Source organism: Cercospora kikuchii (assembly GCF_019650295.1).
Source record: "Cercospora kikuchii DNA, contig_00009, whole genome shotgun sequence".
NCBI classification, from domain to species: domain Eukaryota; kingdom Fungi; phylum Ascomycota; class Dothideomycetes; order Mycosphaerellales; family Mycosphaerellaceae; genus Cercospora; species Cercospora kikuchii.
In genome coordinates this window covers 1,739,492-1,757,161 of record NW_025408590.1, presented here as the reverse complement: position 1 = coordinate 1,757,161, position 17,670 = coordinate 1,739,492, and the positions used below count along the sequence as shown (strand labels likewise).

General features: G+C 53.6%; 11 protein-coding genes across 11 annotated transcripts; 6 read left to right on the top strand and 5 right to left on the bottom strand.

Annotated features, from left to right (window-relative positions):
* Nucleotides 1–100: 100 nt before the first annotated feature.
* CKM354_001280600 (uncharacterized protein) lies at nt 101–1,300 on the bottom strand (the record flags this gene model as incomplete). The annotated part of the gene is made up of 1 exon (XM_044808331.1): nt 101–1,300. One exon carries the CDS (start codon nt 1,298–1,300, stop codon nt 101–103), a length of 1,200 nt encoding a protein of 399 aa, XP_044664266.1.
* A 258-nt stretch (nt 1,301–1,558) lies between these two features.
* On the top strand, nt 1,559–1,859 carry CKM354_001280500 (uncharacterized protein; the record flags this gene model as incomplete). Its single annotated transcript, XM_044808330.1, has 2 exons — nt 1,559–1,624; nt 1,677–1,859. The coding sequence occupies 2 exons, from the start codon at nt 1,559–1,561 to the stop codon at nt 1,857–1,859; spliced, it is 249 nt and encodes an 82-aa protein (XP_044664265.1).
* Nucleotides 1,860–2,110: 251 nt separating this feature from the next.
* CKM354_001280400 (S-methyl-5-thioribose-1-phosphate isomerase MRI1) lies at nt 2,111–3,329 on the bottom strand (the record flags this gene model as incomplete). Its single annotated transcript, XM_044808329.1, has 2 exons — nt 2,111–2,774; nt 2,824–3,329. The coding sequence occupies 2 exons, from the start codon at nt 3,327–3,329 to the stop codon at nt 2,111–2,113; spliced, it is 1,170 nt and encodes a 389-aa protein (XP_044664264.1).
* A 588-nt stretch (nt 3,330–3,917) lies between these two features.
* On the bottom strand, nt 3,918–4,499 carry CKM354_001280300 (uncharacterized protein; the record flags this gene model as incomplete). Its single annotated transcript, XM_044808328.1, has 1 exon — nt 3,918–4,499. The coding sequence occupies one exon, from the start codon at nt 4,497–4,499 to the stop codon at nt 3,918–3,920; it is 582 nt and encodes a 193-aa protein (XP_044664263.1).
* Nucleotides 4,500–4,864: 365 nt separating this feature from the next.
* On the bottom strand, nt 4,865–6,582 carry CKM354_001280200 (uncharacterized protein; the record flags this gene model as incomplete). Its single annotated transcript, XM_044808327.1, has 2 exons — nt 4,865–6,432; nt 6,483–6,582. 2 exons carry the CDS (start codon nt 6,580–6,582, stop codon nt 4,865–4,867), a joined length of 1,668 nt encoding a protein of 555 aa, XP_044664262.1.
* A 466-nt stretch (nt 6,583–7,048) lies between these two features.
* On the top strand, nt 7,049–8,014 carry CKM354_001280100 (uncharacterized protein; the record flags this gene model as incomplete). The annotated part of the gene is made up of 1 exon (XM_044808326.1): nt 7,049–8,014. The coding sequence occupies one exon, from the start codon at nt 7,049–7,051 to the stop codon at nt 8,012–8,014; it is 966 nt and encodes a 321-aa protein (XP_044664261.1).
* Nucleotides 8,015–8,430: 416 nt separating this feature from the next.
* CKM354_001280000 (uncharacterized protein) lies at nt 8,431–9,297 on the top strand (the record flags this gene model as incomplete). The annotated part of the gene is made up of 1 exon (XM_044808325.1): nt 8,431–9,297. One exon carries the CDS (start codon nt 8,431–8,433, stop codon nt 9,295–9,297), a length of 867 nt encoding a protein of 288 aa, XP_044664260.1.
* A 934-nt stretch (nt 9,298–10,231) lies between these two features.
* Nucleotides 10,232–11,719, top strand: CKM354_001279900 (uncharacterized protein; the record flags this gene model as incomplete). Its single annotated transcript, XM_044808324.1, has 1 exon — nt 10,232–11,719. The coding sequence occupies one exon, from the start codon at nt 10,232–10,234 to the stop codon at nt 11,717–11,719; it is 1,488 nt and encodes a 495-aa protein (XP_044664259.1).
* Nucleotides 11,720–11,937: 218 nt separating this feature from the next.
* CKM354_001279800 (uncharacterized protein) lies at nt 11,938–13,463 on the bottom strand (the record flags this gene model as incomplete). Its single annotated transcript, XM_044808323.1, has 3 exons — nt 11,938–13,067; nt 13,127–13,285; nt 13,340–13,463. The coding sequence occupies 3 exons, from the start codon at nt 13,461–13,463 to the stop codon at nt 11,938–11,940; spliced, it is 1,413 nt and encodes a 470-aa protein (XP_044664258.1).
* Nucleotides 13,464–13,668: 205 nt separating this feature from the next.
* CKM354_001279700 (uncharacterized protein) lies at nt 13,669–14,307 on the top strand (the record flags this gene model as incomplete). Its single annotated transcript, XM_044808322.1, has 3 exons — nt 13,669–13,806; nt 13,858–14,160; nt 14,215–14,307. 3 exons carry the CDS (start codon nt 13,669–13,671, stop codon nt 14,305–14,307), a joined length of 534 nt encoding a protein of 177 aa, XP_044664257.1.
* An 831-nt stretch (nt 14,308–15,138) lies between these two features.
* On the top strand, nt 15,139–16,078 carry CKM354_001279600 (uncharacterized protein; the record flags this gene model as incomplete). The annotated part of the gene is made up of 5 exons (XM_044808321.1): nt 15,139–15,320; nt 15,388–15,609; nt 15,673–15,702; nt 15,752–15,907; nt 15,961–16,078. 5 exons carry the CDS (start codon nt 15,139–15,141, stop codon nt 16,076–16,078), a joined length of 708 nt encoding a protein of 235 aa, XP_044664256.1.
* Between the last annotated feature and the right edge of the window lie 1,592 nt (nt 16,079–17,670).

Genomic DNA, 17,670 nt, shown 5'->3' with positions numbered 1-17,670 from the left:
GAGCACGCACAACGGACGGGATTCGACGTGAAGTTTTGCAATCCGCGCAACGCTCTGTGATGCACGACACGTAGCAGCAACATCTTGCCTTTGATTGAATTTATCCATTGCTACCGGCCGCCGCCTTCTCGACATCAATCTCCAGTGTCGCAGCTTTCAAAGTCCTCCTGGCTTCTCTAGATTCTCCATCAGGTCCATCATCGCCAATCGTCCTCTCACCTTCACCAAAGATGGGCTTGAAGAAGTAGTCGTAGCTCACCCAGGTGGCGTTGAAAATCGCGCCCAACAGCGCTTTGAACCAGTTGGGCAGCACGCCATGATTATCTGCAAACAGCTTGCTAATTGTGAAGAGGAAGAGAACTAATGGCACAAACGTAGCTGCCAGCAGCACTTGGCCCATCCTTTGCCGCACAGTCGTGATTGTGAATGGGTGTAATGAGTGCAGGTACTCTTGATACTCATACGGCATCTCGCATTCCGCAGCTCCATCTGTTATGAGCTTCAGGTAACGCGCTGAAGCTTGGGCATAGCTTTGATCTGGGCGTTGTATGCGACCTCCATTCTTCGGCGGCTTCTCACCGTCAGGTACGGCAGGGGCGAACAGAGTGTGGGCCTTGAAGGGCGTCGTGGATGGATGTTGCGGGACAGTGGCTCGTGGGTCTTCGCTCTCCAATGGATAACAGTCTACGAGAATGTCCCTGTATGAAGCTCCACCTCCTTCTGTGGCAATGATGTGTGCATAATCCGCAGCAGTCACCTCATAGACCACGCCCATCAATCCTTTGTGCCATCTGTCCTTCCTGTAGTCTTGCCGACGACTACGACCACCCAACAAAGCCGTCTCTTCTGCATCTTGTCCTACTTGTGTATCATCGTCCTTCTCGACGCTTAGAGCGCTGTTCGCAAAACATGGTTCGGTATATGGTATTCCGGGTAAATCAAATGTCATCCGAAGAGACGGCACTTGTACGTTGATCTGTGCCAGTGGCTTGATCCCCCGGCCTGACTTAGGATCCTGGAACTTCTCATATGCTAGGTTGCTCCCGTAGGCCAGGTATAAGACTGTCTCTTCTTTTGAGGATTCTCTTGCGAAAGTCTCGACATCGTATGCTCTATCATTGAACGTCGCAGCCAAGCGCTGAGCAAAAGGACGAGGTCGTCGAATCTGGCGACCGTGTGGGTCCTCGTTATGCTGTGGAATTGACGAAGTGTGGTCGCTGATGGCGTGACAGGCTGTGTAAGCTGAGGCCGCGACGCGATCATTGGCTCCCACGTTTAGGTTCCTAGTCCTGGTCGCCATGTGGGTGAGCGTCACTGTAACGAACTGTATGACCTGGAGAGTAGTCTGCGATGGATATTTCTATTCCTCTTGATCTCCTATAGTCTACTCGGGGACTCGTAGGCACCGGCGAACAAAGCGGCCTTGCTTATCATATCAAGACGTCAACTGTACGCAGGAGCGGCCCAGTCGGAGCTGTATTGTGCCGACCGTCCTGCTCTAACGCCGCTGCATCAGTAACGCGTTTCTGGGCGAACACGAGCGCGATTTTGGGCAACGATGGCCGAGAAGCTTGAAGCAACAGCAAATGGTAGCCACGGCGCGGATGAGGCAGATCTGGCCAAGGTGTGTCGAGGAGCGCGATGGAAGACGGTCCAGGGAGCTGACAGTGGTGCAGGCGTTTCAGGAGCTAGCCAAAGGCGAGAGGACAGCCACCGCACTCGAGAATCAGCTCAGCGCGATGGAGGCAAAAATCGAAGCGCTGCTTGAGCAGGCGGAGCAAAATCAACGAGCAGTCGAGCAGGCAAAAAAGCAGCAGGACTCAGATACGAAAGACCAGCCAGCATCGTCTTCAGCATGAAGCACCAGCAGGCAAAGCATGGGCTGGCGTTGGAAGCATGAACACTCCAGGCCTAGGACTTGAAAATGAATTCTGGACGAGAGAGGCCAGACATGATGCAGCTGCTCAGAGTGGCACGAATGCTGCGCATGCTGCCTGGAGTTGGTCCACGGAAATTCGGCGCACGTCTGTATCTACTGGCAAGCACTCAGAGGGCACGAATCGTCCCGGCCCTTCTTGGAGAAGAAGAACCTGAGCCATCGCTGCTCTGCCTACAGCCCGCCAACCGTCGTTGGCTTCACTCCCTCGTGGTGAGCCTCCATGGCCAATGTCAGATCAAACTTTCCCGATGCATCCTTCTCTACGACACCGACTTCCGTGATAATACCATCGATCAGCTCTGCGGGCGTCACATCGAATGATGGGTTCCACACATCGATACCCTTGGCTGCAATGCTCACGGTCTCGACTTGCCTAAGGTCAAGGTCCACCTCATCGAACCTTGGCCCCTTCACAAACGTCATCTCTTTTCCGGGTCGCTCTTCGATCACAATATCGGCGCCTGATTTTGTGCTAAGATCAATAGTCGTTCGTGGAGCAGCGACCAGAAACTTGACCCCGTGGTACTTGGCTGTGATCGCAAGCTGATATGTGCCGATCTTGTTCGCAGTATCACCATTAGCTGCAACACGGTCTGCCCCAACGACTATAGCTGCGATGCGTTGCTCGCGACCTTTCAGACGCAGTAAAGCTGACGCCATGGAATCGGTGATGAGAGTGGCGGGAATGTTGTCATGCACCAGCTCGAATGCTGTCAAGCGCGATCCCTGGTTGTACGGCCGAGTCTCTGTGCAGAAGGCGTGCTTCAGCGACCCATTGGCGTGAAGAGAACGAATTACCCCGAGTGCGGTCCCGTAGCCTGCAGTTGCAAGAGAGCTGCCCAAACTATCAGCCAGAAGATCGCACGTTGAACCTTGTTACATACCCAGTGTTGCAGTGTGTCACGACGCTCACTTGGCCTCCACCAGCTGCCTTTGTGATCCATTCAGCTCCATGCTTGCCGATACCTTCGTTGTCGGAGACGTCAGCAACCAGCATTTGTGCTGCAGCGTCACAGTAAGCCTTGGAAACGGACGCGCCATCTGCACCGCTCTCCTTCGCCGCAGATGACACGATCTTTCTCAGCTTTCCTGCAGCATCAGCAAGATTAACAGCAGTCGGCCTACTCGTGACCAGATAGTCCAGCTTCTCGACAATGAAAGCCGCCACTTCCTCAGCATTGCTCGAGAGTGTGGAACTCGTGAGCTCCACAGCAAGCGCCAAAGCTGCAACGATCGCTATGGCCGGGGCTCCACGAGTTCGCATATCTTTAATCGCATGCCATCCATCTTCGGCAGTTTTGATCTCGTCGTATTCTTCTTGATGTGGCAGCTTGAGCTGATTGAGGATTTGCAGACTCCCAGGTTGGTACCGGATCGCTTGAAGTACCATCTTGCGTTCACTGAGAAAGAGGTGAGAATATGGAGTCACCACAGAAGAGCAGTGCTTCTCGCCATGTTGATGTGAATGTGAAACTTTTAGCGTCGGCAGATCGCGTCATCAGGCTCCGATTGGCTTCGACGAGGGGCACGTGTTGTATTCAGTCGAACTGCAACGGAGGACAATAACAAGTCTGCTTTCGAGAATCATGCCGACTCTATCACCTGGCAAAGGGGGTAATGTAGCGCCATTCAATCTGATCGATCGGCAGAGATACATAAGGACGACTTACTGCTTCCACCTCCCAGAGCCGGGAATCTTCGACGCCGTCTCGATACGCAATGGCTCTGCAAATCCCCCAGCAACGGAGATACAAGGAACAAATCTGCCTGCCTCTGGTTATTGTCAGACGTGTCTTAGGTGAGGAGATGAATACATAATAGCACAAAAAATTTCACGACGTCGGAGAGAGCAGATAGTTGTTACGGTAAGTAAGTATTGGTAACATTCTGGGCGGTCTGTCTTTGAAATATGCACGCTGGCCATGGCACCAGGTAATGCACGTCTGGCTGGTTTGGAAAAGGACCTGGACTTGACAGGCTAGACCCCACCAAAATCCACCGACAATACCCTCCCATCAAGCCTCTTCCCATCGATAATCTTCTTCACTTCTTCCGCCCTCTCAGCACTCTCAAACTCAACAAATATATCCGTGGACCTCTCCACTCCCTCGTTCTCAGCGGTCTTGATCCGAACTGTGAAATCATCCTCGATTTCCAGTTCTAGCAGCAATTCTCCCACAGCTCTCGCGAATTTCTCGACTCTCCAGCCAGGAATACGCGCAATACCTAGAGATTTTGTAGGTGCCGTATCATTGTCTCTGAACCAATGGCCACCTGCCGGAGCCCACGAGGCTGGAAACTCGGAGTTGTCTGGAGACGTCTCACGATCGGAGCCAACAGCTTCCTGCTCGATGCCATTGACGTTCGCGATTGGTGTTGTATGCTTCGCTCCATCTGAAGTGTTGCGCTTCTTAGCGACTTTCAGTCGTTTGGCGCCGCTGTTCACGTCCTGCTGGTCGAATTGATGCCAGGCACTGTCTTTGTTGACGATCAGTGCGGCGCGTGTTTTAGCTGCATTGGCGCGGATTCGCTCCAGAGGCGTCTTGGTTTTGCGTGCCATGTTGAGTGTGGGTGGCGGAGTCGGGTAGTTGGTCCTTGAGCGAAGGACTGGGTTTGAAGTGATGTTATGCTCGAAACTCTGGAGGCTGGGCACAAATCAGATGTTGAGTAGTGCGGCGACTGTCTTCAGGAACAGACTTGTCAGATGCATTTCCGGCATGTGAAGGTGCATTATCATCACTTATTGACAACTGAACAATGGGGCCGGTACTGGCAGTGACCTCCCCCCAGTCATTCTTCTCGGTCTCTGGACTGGAGAGAGCTCCATGCTGCCTGACTACGCCTCGGGCAGAAGTGCGCTTTAGAGAGTTGTCTGGAAGACAATCAATGAACGGGTTTCTGAATGTACTGCCAAGAGCAGCCAGCTCACAACTTCGCCCTCCCAGCCGCCTTCGCCTCCTCTTCTTGATACTTGACCTTCAGCATCCGCCTCAAAATCTTCCCACTCACACTCTTTGGAATCTCGTTCGTGAATTTTACACCACCCCGCAACTTCTTATGGTTGGCCACCTTCGCATTAAGCCAATCCACAATTTCCTTCTCCACAGCAGGACTTGCATCGACGCCTTGCTTCAGCACCACATATGCTACTGGTACTTCCGTTGCCTGCTCCTCTTTGAAGACACCCAGCACGGCGACATCGTCGATCTTGTCGTGTGCAACCAGATAGCCTTCAAGCTCAGCAGGCGGTACCTGAAATCCTTTATATTTGATCAACTCCTTGACTCGATCTGTGATGTAGAAATTTCCGTTCTGGTCTTGATACCCTACGTCTCCGGTCTTGAAGTATCCGTCCTCTGTGAGGGCATTTTTCGTTCCTTCGACATTGTTGAGATAGCCCTTGAAGATGTTTGGGCCGGATAACCACAGTTCTCCAACCTGTCCTTGAGGCACTTCTTTCTCCTCTGGCGACATGTACTTCGCAGTCATATTGGGCAGTAATGTGCCTACGCTGCCCATCGCGCTCTGCCAACTATCCCAGGGTTGTGTGTGAGTTGTGGGCGAAGTCTCTGAAAGACCGTATCCTTGCTTGATGGGAACGCCGATCCGCTTGTAGGTAGCGTCTACCAGCTCCCGGGTGAGAGGTGCTGCACCACTGTTCATCATGCGCAGAGAGGAGAGATTGTACTTGTCGACGATCGGATGCTTCGTGAGTAACAGGACCACCGGCGGAACCACGTAAGACATTGTGATCTTGTGGTCTTGCACGATGCGACACCATGCTTCAATGTCAAATTTCGGCAGAACGACACACTTGAACCCTCGATAGAAGCATTGGTGTATCAGACATGTAAGTCCGTAAATGTGGAAAAATGGAAGGAAGGCGAGAATAGCATCGCCTTCTGGTCTTCCCTTGGCTGGTCTCCACGACAGAGGCTGTTCTCCAGCCGTGACTTGGAGCGTGTTGGCGACAATGTTACGATGAGACAGCATCACGCCCTTTGGCAGTCCTGTGGTTCCACTCGAGTAGACCAGGAATGCTAGGTCCTTGTCGGCATCAACCTTGGCTCGTCGATACCTCTGGGTCCCGGAAATGTTGCGAACGCTCGAGAAATGCTTTACTCTGCCTGCCGGATCTTTCTCATCACCTATCAGTGCGATGCGATCTTCAGGTATGCCAACTTTCTTCGCTGCGGCTTTTGCTTGGTCTAGCTGGGCAAGTTGTGTGATCAGTCCTTTGGCTCCGCTATCCTTGAGCTGATATGCTAGCTCGTCGACTGTATAGCCTGGGTTCGCCGGAGACACGATCGCACCAGCCCAGTGAGCGCCCCATGTTACTGCCGGTGTGTCTATGCAGTTTGGGGTGTACAGGGCCAAGACGTCGCCTTTCTGAAAATCCCATAATCCCTTTAGTCCTTTGCCAAAATCAATAGCGGTCTGCTTCGTTTGGGCATAGGTGTATGAGCGGGTAGTGGCAGGATCAACATAGATCACTTGTATATTGGTCAGTCCAATCTTGCACCAAGAGGTCAGGCTGACGGACCTTTGTCATCAGGAAAGTCGCGGTCCTTGCGTTCAAACAAAAAGTCCCACAGGCCTACATCGGGTATGTCGATGTCCTGATACGTAGACTTGGAAGGCATTGTGCTTGTGGTATCGTGTCGATGGAGAACGGAGCAGGAAATGGCATCAGCATTGAATCTATGCAGGCGTCCGACCCGCCATTGCACATATAGCCTGAGACGTGCAGCTGTGCAATCGATACCACATGCCGAGGCACGCCCACTCTCGTGCCGTCCGTAGCCGGGCCGCTGGCATGTGTATTATCTCACTCCGATCTCTCAGCGAACACTCCGGACGGTCGCAACACTCGTTGACCTTCGTCGACATGTTGCAGAGGCTTTCGCAGTGGCCTGGCTCGCTACACACCGCTTGAGACTGTAGCTCAAAGGAGATCGGCCGAGCAGTAATGGCAAGAAGCACCTGGCAAAGCCAATCTCGCCGAGAATAATCGGCTTTCCGGTCTGGTCATCGCCGATCACGTGTCGCAACTCATCTTGAAGCTCTCCTGGTCTGCTCGATCGTCATCATGGACTGCTATTGTTGAAGATGAAACCATCCACATTGCTGTTCCGGCGTGCAGCTGCGCAATCGCAGACACGCCTATGCCAACGGCGATGGGCACAGGTCCACGATGTGCGATACTTCGCTCTTCATCCGCCTCTGAACGACAAAATCCAAGAACGATACCGCGACAAGCTGCGGCAAAAGGCGAAAGAGAGGGGCGTAGACGATGTTGAGGACCTGAAGCAAGTCTACCAGGAACGCATCCAGAAATTGCGCAAAGAAAGCCTGGTACCCGGCATTAATGCTCCACTCTCCGCTCAGGAACCTCCCACACCACAGAATACCGACTCAAGTATCCCATACCAGCCTCCTCCTCCGCCGAAGCCTCTAGTCGACCCTGCGATACAGAAAGTGCCGAAGAGCGACAGCCCTGTCAAAACGTTAGCATCCTTCATCGATGTCGACAAGACTGCAAAGCTTCCCCACAAAGAGATCGAGACAATATGGCGATTACGGCATGTCAGAGATCCGCAATCCCTGTGTGCGGTGATGGAGGCGGAAACATATAAGCGGATTGCGAAGACGGCAAAGAAACACCCACAATTTATTCTCCCCCTTCCACGAGCAGAGCAGGGTGCAGAGATCCACTTCCTCCAATGGACATTCCCCACCGAGACAACAGCAACAGTGCTCTTCACACATCTTGCTGAGTTCAAGTTGCGAGGGGAATTTGCGCAGCCACATACCACAATCACACATCATTTGGATTTGCTTGATACGAATGGACTGGCTCTGCTAGAAGGTCGCGTGATGGAGAACAGAGGCGTCAGTGTCGACGAGGGCAAATTCTTGCTGATGAACCTGCAAAAGTTCTACGGATTTGAGTCGCACAGTGCGGTCGCGCAGGAGAGCAAGGAGAAGAGAGGGAAGCTGATGGAGCAGTTCAGTGGAGGAGATGAGACATTCAATGTGGAAGAATTGTTAGAAGAAGTCGAGAAGGTGCCGTGAAAGATGATACTGCAAAAGAATAGAGAATAGAGAACCACCTGTTGTGTGCCAGGAAGCCTGCTCGGCCGCGCTGCATTGCGACTTCATGATGGGTATTAGACTCGGCGGAAAGTGAGTGTGAGTCTGGAGGTCTCGTGGCCTGTGAGGGAATGCCATGAAATGGCATGGAATGAGCGTGGAATAGCCACGAAGTGACGGGTACCTGCTGCGTTGCGCTTGCAGCTTTATTCACTCGGCCTAGCGTCATGCAGCTATCCGGAATTCCAGCAAGGGTCACGCGGTGTCCGTTTGCCGTCTTCGCTCGCAAACCCCTCCGCAGCCTTCACAACTTCTCTTACAACACATCTTCCTAGCTTAGAGTAATTTTGCGCTCGGCGGCAAACACAGATCGCAGATTTGAACGTGGTAGCAGCACCATGGCCCCACCCCATCCCCGGCGACCGAAACAAGGCGGCCTGCGTGATGATCACCGCCACCATCCTTATCGACAAAGACATGCAGAGGTCGGAACCGTCGCTGAGCTCGAAGCCAAGGACGAACGACAGAGGCACGAGATTACCAAGCTGAACAACCTCCAGAGGCGCAATCAGGACGAGCTTCAAAAAGCCGCGGATAGATCCAAGGTCGACGAGCGAGAAATCGAAAGGCTGCGTAGGCGGGCTGATGAGGATGACAAGGAGATACGCAAGTTGCGCCAACAGCTTGGGAATCAAACGTCTGTCCCACCAGCCGAACGCAAAACAGAGGTCGAAGTGAGGACAAGAGAGCAAGCCGCCACAGAGGAATATGCCAAGTTTCAGGAGTCTCTCATCAATTTCGGCACCAAGGCCGTTCAGGAGCAGCGCCTTCGAGCCGAAGCTGCAGAGCTAGAAGTCGCGCGGCTGAAGGCATTGGGCGAGGAACTTGAGACCTCAAGAGCTATCCTTCAAGACCAAGTCGCGCATTTTGAGCTCGCCATGGTCGCGTCCGCCGATGATTACACTAGAAGTGCCCTGGAAGCTCAAGCGCAGCGCTCCATCTACTTGGTACAAGGTTACCAGAACGACATCGCAAAAGAGAAGAACACGGTGGAGAAGCTGAGAATGACGGTCGCCGAGCGCGACAAAGCCTTGCGGGAGTCCGAGCAGAGGTCGAAGAGTCAGGCTCTCGAGCTACAGGATGCCCAAACACGGCTCGCTACCTACAAGCGGCGTGCGGAGAACGAGCGAGAGGTCGCCGACGAGCAGGCAAGCTTGATCAAGCGTCTCAACGAGGAGAATGCGAGGCTGGCCAGAATACCTTAGGATGGCTCCCAGAACGCAGACTATTCTCGGTCGAGATGGACGCGCCCGACTCATGAGCTTGACAACAGCCCAAAATGTGCCTCGGAGCCTACTGAGAGATCTGGCTGCAAGTACGACTCTCCTTGCATAGAGATTGCGGTCTTTGCTTATCACTCGAGCCCGAGTACGGATCCATACCGTTGTGCGTTGAAGGAGCGAGTATTGCCTTGAGTGGGGACAACGGAAGGCTTGCAGCTTCTCGTCCTCTTTTGTCGAGCTCTGCATTCGGAGGGCAGATCAAGTCGTGTCATCTACCCATATCATCAACGAGCACGAACTGGTCGTTGGGTAAGGCACTGACCCGCGAATGTCGAGCATGTGCCTATGGCAACATTGGCATGTGAATGCTTCAGAGATAAGTAGGCATCAGTTGAAAACTAATCTTTCACGTGCGGTTTAGTTTCTTTGCTCATTCATGCTCAAGTTTTCAGACCCTCGATTTCCACTCCACTTGCTTCATCCCTTTCTGCTAACCTGACCTGCCACTCAACATTGACCTGCCACCTTCATCACCCGAACCCATAGGACTCCATCCGTCGTCGCCCTCTCTTCTCAAGAAGTATAGGCTTCCAAGCTCACGAGGCCGGCCAACCCCCAAATCTTGGAGTGCGCAATCCCTGGACAGCATCTCCGTTCCGAAGAAAGCCAAAGGTTCTCTGCTGTTCCGCCTGGCAATCAGGTGCTTGAACACGATCTCATCGTCGGAGACCTCGCTTCGCCGCCGCAAGCCCACAGCAAGATAAGTGAGCATAAGACTGTCAGTCTCGGCAGCTCACTTCAAAATCCCTTCCGCCTAAGCCTTGCTGCTGGCTTGCGACTTTCACAACAACATCAGCAACTTTCCGACAGCATGCCCAAAACACCCCATCATTCCACTGCTCACACAAGCCCGAGTATGGAGCCAGACGTCGAACAAGGCTCGGGTGTCGCCACCACTGCTGCAGCATCACCCGCGGTCCATGGTTCGAGAGCACGTTCGGTCGTCAGCATTTCCGATACTGGCGGACAAGGCAATCAGGATGGCTCTGATGTGATTGGTTTCAAGGAGCACAACGCGTCGAAGGCAAAGCCTGCTGCCGAGAACCAAGTTCATCCGCCAGGAAGCAAGCAGCAAGGCACGAAGAGGCCGGCGGAGAGCGAGGTGGGATCTGCTGTTGCGAAGAAGTCCAGAGCAGATGAGGTAGCTTCAGCGGGAGCGGCAGCAAAGGAGACGAAAGGAAATGTGAACCAGCCAGAGACGATCGAGGAGGTCAAAGCAAGGGGTAACGAGATCATTTCGAGGAAAGACGCACAGATCGCAGAACTCAAGGCTCAGTTGACAGAAGCCAGAGAAGAGAATGAGTCCCTCGAAGCCAGCAGAGATGAGGAGAGGGCCGCTCGTATAGCACTGGAGCAAAAGCAAATTTCTAGACAGGCCAACAAGAAGGTCAAGGCGGCAAGACAGAAAGAATTGCAGGATGAAATTGCCAAGGAGATCAGGTCCGAAGTACAGCAGGCCTATGAGACCAAGCTCAAGAACAAGAACGCTTCTTTTGAGAAGCGGGTGAGCTCGAAGTACGCCACTGCCGAGAAGAACCTGTCGCGCAAGTTGCAGGACAAATCGGAGAAGCTTGACGAGACAATCGATGAGCTACGCGAAATCAAGGCCGCCTACAAAGAGGAAGTCAGGGAACTCAAGGCCGAGGCCAAGGAAAACGCTAAGCAAGGCAATCCAAAGGCGCAACAGAAATTCAAGGACTGCCAGGAAGACCTCAAAGCCAAGCAGAAAGAGCTTGATAGGGAGAAGTCTATCGTAGAGAACCTCAAAAAGCAGCTCATCCATTCAAAAGCCGAGACCAACTCCGAGCAGACCCAGAGACAGGACCTCGACAACACCTATATCGAAGTATGCAATGAAAAGCGCAAACTCCAAGCCGAAATTCATAAGTTGCAGCAAAACTCTACACTCCAGGAACAAGACGCCAAAAACGACAAGAGGAGATACAAGCAGATCATGCAGCAAATGCAAGATTCGTGCAAAAAGAAGATCGACGAGGCGGATAAAAAGTGGAAAATTCAAGCCGACAATTCTGCTGAAAATCAGAAACGTGTTGTCGATGCTCAACGCCTCAATTTTCAACTCAACAATGCCAACAATCTGTTGATGAGGCATGTGGCGGAGCATCAGAAGAAGATTCAAGACCTCGAAGCGGAGAAGCGTAAGAAGGACTCTGAGGTTCAGAAGTTTAGGGAGAAGCTCGTGGAGTTGGACATCTCGCCCCTTGCTGTTCTGGGATCGAACTCGGGGGCTGTGCCTTCCCATGGTGCGGCTTTGATCACTACGGATGGAGGTACTGGTGAGAAGGCAACGGGTGCAGAGATGGGTAAGAATGCGGAGAAGTAGGTTAGCGGAGACGTAGACCGGTCGAGACCGTCGTGCCTCGATGGCTCTGGATCGAGGCAACCATGGTGAGGCAACGGATGGATGACTTGAGCAGAAAGCGGAGAAGCAGAGCGACCGAGAGCACTGCGGCATCAGCTGAAGCTTCAAAAACAAATGTCTGAGATGGCACAAATGCGGATTGTAACATAATCATCATCAGAAGTCGAGCCTCATGTAGTCTACAATTCAACGGGCTCGTTCTCATCTACTCCCACAGCCACACTGTTCTTTCTGCTCAGATCGTCTTCTACAGGATTGATCTCCTTCTGTAGCTTTGCAGCCACTCGATCCGCTTCATGCCACACCCTCAGCAGGTTCCTGCCTGCGATTTTCGCTGCATCCTTCTCGCTGACTCCTTTGCTTAGTAAAATGTCGATAAGATCTGGGACTTTTGACACATCCTCCAAACCCCTTGGCGTGCTTTCAATACCATCAAAATCCGAGCCGAGACCAACATGGTCGTATCCAACCCTCTCCCCGATATACATGACATGCCGGGCGACCTGCTCAATCGTATTTGTACTGTTGACAAATTCCGGCAACCCGTTTTCAGCCCCAACATCCTTACACGAGATGAAATCCGGATTGAAGTTCACCATAACCAAAGAATTCCGCTTCTTCACCAAATCCAAAATCTCGTCTGGAACATTTCTCGGGTGAGGACAAATCGAGTACGCACTCGAATGGCTGAAGATCGGCGGTGCGATACTTCCTTCCCATTCAGGATTGCCGCCGAGAACATCTCGCATGGTATTCTCCGAGACGTGACTGAGATCGACGAGCATGCCCAACCGATTCATCTCCTTGATCAATTCTCGTCCATCGGCACTGACGCCACCCCAATACGGCTTCGCCCGCCCAAAAGTGCCATTTACAGAAACTGCTGCAGCGTCCGCGTAGCGATTATGGCAATTCCACGTCAAAGTCGCATATCTCACACCCAACGCATGATACAGCCGCAAAGTCGCAAGACTGTTTCCAATCTGATGTAGACCTTCAATCGCAAGCGGAGAAATCCATCTTCCATTCTTGAAATTCTTCTCAGCTTCTGCGGCGTTCTTGGATGAAGTGAAATATTTCGGATACTTTTCTGCGAGGCGATTGAAGAGGTCGATTTGTTCGAGAGTGGCTTTGACGTATGGCGCGTAATTTGCGTCGCTGAAGTCGAAGCCGTCTTTTGGACAGGGAAGGAATGCGGACCAGAATGCTCCGCCAAGCTGGCCGGTTGTGGCTCGGGGGATGTCGATCTCGCCTGGGAGGCCTCCGTTTTCGAAGAGTTTGGCGAAGTCGTTGTGGTAGATTTCGTTGGCTGGGATGTGTCAGTGGGCACGTTGTCTCAGAAGAGTATCAAATGGTTTTGAGACTCACCGTATTCAGCGCGGAGGCGTATCAACAGATCATTGTGCCCGTCAATGAGCGGATTCTCGGAGAGAATCTTTCTTGCTCCAGTCAAGCGTGGGCGCGAAGGGCTGCTTGAAAATGTCGGGAGGTATTGTCTTAGTATATCGGGATCGAATGCGAGATATCCTACTTGACCTCAGCGCTAAAGGACAATGAGCAAAGTAGACCCTGATGAATTACCATATATTACTATTGCCAGAATGACGATCAATTGAAGCAAAGTTTTGTTGTTGGATTTCGACTCTTCTACGACTCTCAGAACTTGTGGCGATGGCCCATTGGTTTTCTTGTCCCGAGGCGCCATTATTGAACAAGTAAGCAAGTTCCGATAAATGGGTTTTTTCGACGTCGCACGACGTCGTCGTACACGAAGATCGCGTGAGGTTGGAAAGTACGTGATTCGGGATCTCCGGACCGGTCTTGGCGCGAACCGCAACGGCAACATTGCACTTTCCCTGCTCTACATTCGGCACGAGACACTATCAAACGCAACCACACGACAAGACAAGATGGGGCTCTTCTCGCCATATACACTCATTCGGACTATTTCGCTGTTCCATATCACAGCGGCATACTTCTTCCTCACAGCACCAAGGATTCTCGCAGACCAAAATGTAGTTTTCATTCTGGGAGAGTCCATGAGAATAGTAGGTCTTCAGAACAACATCATGATCACTGCATCCAACTAATGAATGCAGAATCATGCCGCGTCTCTGAACAAACCAAGCGAAGCTACCGCGTTCGTCGCAGTCCTGCTGACGCTTCTGGGAGTTGCAGACATCACAGCAGCCAACATGAACGAGAACGCGGCTCTGGAGTACTGGTTGTCCAATGTCCCCGTTCGCTTGACCTTTCTCTTCGGCTTGACCGGATACGTATACCTGTTCAAAGAAGACGGCCTGTTCGGCTCCGGGTCAGCTGCCAAAGTAGGCATCGGCGAGCCTCTCCAAAACAGCTTGGTGTTCACCTTCGGCTTTTTCGAGATTGCTATGTGGTTTTGGGTACGTGTTCAGATTTGAGACAACTTTGTCATGTTGAAATCTAATGAAATTTAGATCTTTACCTGCCTGCGTGAGGAAAGGGTTGCAGTCGCGCGCAAACGTGCGGAAGAGCGCAAAGCACAAGAGGAGCGTCTTCGAACGCTATAGCGCCTGAGGCCGGCCCCAAAAGTGGATGATGCCGTAGAGCAGACAACCATGTCTCCGCCTCCGGAGCCCTCTTCACAGCCACTGTCGATCCAGATCATCAGTCTGGTCCTTCTTGCTGGTGCCAAGCCTTTGCGCTCTAGTCCATACCGCTCTAAGGGTTTCGGCCCAAGGTTGTTCTTGGCCAAGAGGCTGAGCCATCGACTGCAACGAAGCAATAAGTGCGCTTACGCCCTGCTCTTGACTGAGGTCATCAAAGTCATGGCTTTGGAACCTCGCGGTGGTGGGTTTGCCGCGCCACAATCGTACATCGGCAAGTGCATGCGGTGAAACGCTGACGGCGACCATGTAGAAGCGCCGGTGCGAAGTCCTCACGCATGGCAGTCACAATTTTCACCTCGAGGTCGCTGGAGACGGCTCCCTCTCTCGCTGGTCGTTTGCTGCACTCTCGCGGCGCTTGTACAAGGCAACATTGTGGAGTAGCCGCTAAATTAGGAACTCGCTAGACCGCATTCGTCGACGCTGCCGCTTTGTCGCAGTTTTTGAGATTTGCTCAGCCCAAATCCTTCAAGCCACCACAACTTTGCTGAATCCTCTGTATGAATTTCAGCAAACCATAAAGACCAGATTGGCCTGTCTGCTCCTGTCAAAAGGTAGGGCTTGCAATTTCTCATCAACTCGGAGTCATTCCCAACACAACAACACTTCCCTGCCGTCGCGGTTTGCGTTCGCCAGGCAATCGGATAGCACACCACGCTATCTGGAATACGACCCAGCAGGTCGGAGCTACCAGCGCCAGGATACCCTACAAGAACGTCACAGAGATTCACAATCATGGCCAGTCAGATGTGGCTCAAGCGTGTCCTGATTCCGTTTTGGATCGTTCAGCTCATTTTTGTCACCATCCTCCTGGTCCTCTTCACGTTCTCTCTGGCCGTGGTCAGGGACTACCAGGAAGACTATGCGGACAGCTACGGCGTGGGCCGCATTAGCAAGCCAGCATACAGGGCCTTCAAGTAAAGTCTCACTTGGTACAAGATTTGCCGACGTGTCCAACCAGCACTAACAGGGGTCCCCTCATAGCGGAGTAGCGGCGGTGTACATTGCTCTGTGCGCGTTGACCATCATTTTCGACCTCACCGAGATCATCCTGTTGGCGCGCAAACGTCTGAGCCCGACAGTCGTCGTCACGTTCAACTCGATCCTCACCTTGGTATGGGCGGTGGTCCTGATTCTGCAGATTGTGGGCACCGCCGCCGGGGCCCGGGCCAGTGCTCTGGGATTCATCTTCATCATCGTGGTGCTGTACGTGGAGGCCGAGTGTCCTTTTCTCACAATCGGTCAGCAGCGAGTGCTAACTTTTTGTAGCGCGACGTCCCTGGGCAAGCTAATATACTCGTGCGTTCGACCAATCCATTTCTCACCATCCGTCCGCTAACCTTTGCAGCTCCGTCATTTTGCATCGCTATCGCATAGGGCAATTCGCTACACGTGGAACTTATAGCAGCCCGGCGAATGCGGAGGCAGGGGTCGCGTTCGATCCCACCCCCAGTGGGCCCGATACTGCATACAACCCAGTGCCAGCTCCGTTGAACCCGTTTCGGTAGGCTGTCTTGCGCTCTCCAGCTCGAAGCTGTGACTGATCAGCCCCAATAGCGACGCATCCCGCGACCCTTCGCCCGCCGCAGGTATCCATCATCCCACGAGCGGCGCTGCAGCGGCGTACTACCATACAGCTCCGGCGCACGATATGCAGCAGACGGTCGTGCGATAGCAGGTGGCATGATGGGGAGTGTGTGTACCTGCGGCAAATTCCTCATGTATGGGATGGAGCCCGGTCCTGACAGGCAATATTGTTCGGCTACTGCCGGTATTGTCAGCACGTACTGTTGTATGCTAAAGTTTGGGATCCTCGTCAAGTCACTCCAGAGCACCAACACCTCCACGGTTATGGTTTCCGTGTCGACAGGGCGCCGAGCGGTGGTGGGCGGAGCGGTGCGTCTGGCGCTGGCGCCGACATGCTCCCACTCGGCGCTTGACGTTCGATATGTGAGATGTGACCCGGCTAGTTGCGAGACGAAACATAGGACGAAACGTGGGTTTCGAGCTCACGTGCTCATATATCGAGGCCGAGTCAGTGAATACAATATGTCGGCGCGGGTGTGATTTAGTGGTGAGATTGCACGTGGCACCGCGCGCGTCGCCCGATCGCGTCTCGCTTCGCTGCGGCGTCGTCCATCTCGCACCCAGCAACATTGGCGGCAACGTCGCGATCGTGCAGCGCGTCGGAAGGTCGATATAGCCATTACTCGTCCGCCATCCGGATGAGGCCGAGCACGACGACAGAGAGATGCCCATCCGCACGCGTGCCCAAGCCCAGCGCTGATCATTTCCGCACGTGCAATCCTGCAGTCCCACGTCCACCCTGGATCCCTCGCGCACTCCAGGAAATTTCTCGAATTACCCGCAACACCATGATCATGACTGCCCAAGGCGCCGATGCGCAGCGCGGGCGAGACGCAGCAGCATCTGCACGCCGGGCGGACGTCGAGGCGCAGTCGACGCCCAGCGCGCGCACCACCGCTCGGCGCTGAAACGAGCGTGGCATCTGCCTTTCGCCGCCCAGCGGACGCGCTGCCACGCTGCGGTGGACATCCCGAAGTCGATCTCAAGATCCCTGCCGCAGCGACGAGATACTGGAGCTCCCGGCGCGCGCACTACGTTTCGCCCTATGATCGATTCGTGGGCGGCCCGCTCTTTTTCGGCACTTGTCACCGTCCCCTTCGACCGTTGGCACGTCAAAATGGCACGCGCGTGATGTCAGTCCGCCGGTGGATGCCTGTCAATAGGAGATTCATCATCCGGTTTCTCGATGCTCGCCCACGAGCAGGGCGGCGCGCGGGCGGAGGCAGCGGCGGCAGCGCACTGCTACCCTTGCTGGAGAGCACCGTGGCCCGCTCCCTAGGCCGGCGACTAGTTGGGCCATGGAGCACGTTTTGACATCTTTGGGCAAGCGCATGTGCCTGCGGCCATCATTCACGACGCCCGTCGAGGCCGGGGCATCCTGGAGCTGTGCTCGCTGTGAAGGGTTGCTTTGGGCAGGGACAGAAAACCCGCGTCACAGCCTGCACAGCGAAGATCCTAGCGTCGAGGTCAAAAGCCTTGTCTGTCTTCCTAGGTCAATGGTTCGATAGTAGCACGACCCAAGCCGCAATGGCTGTTCGCTGGTTGGCGCGTCTGCGTGCGCCTCACGTAAGAATTGGCCTTACCGTCACTCGTCCACAAATCTTTGAACAACAGTGATCTGCGAACACTAGCCTTCGACTCTGCGTCTCTCTGCGTCCTGCAGGCCAAGTCTGCTGAAAG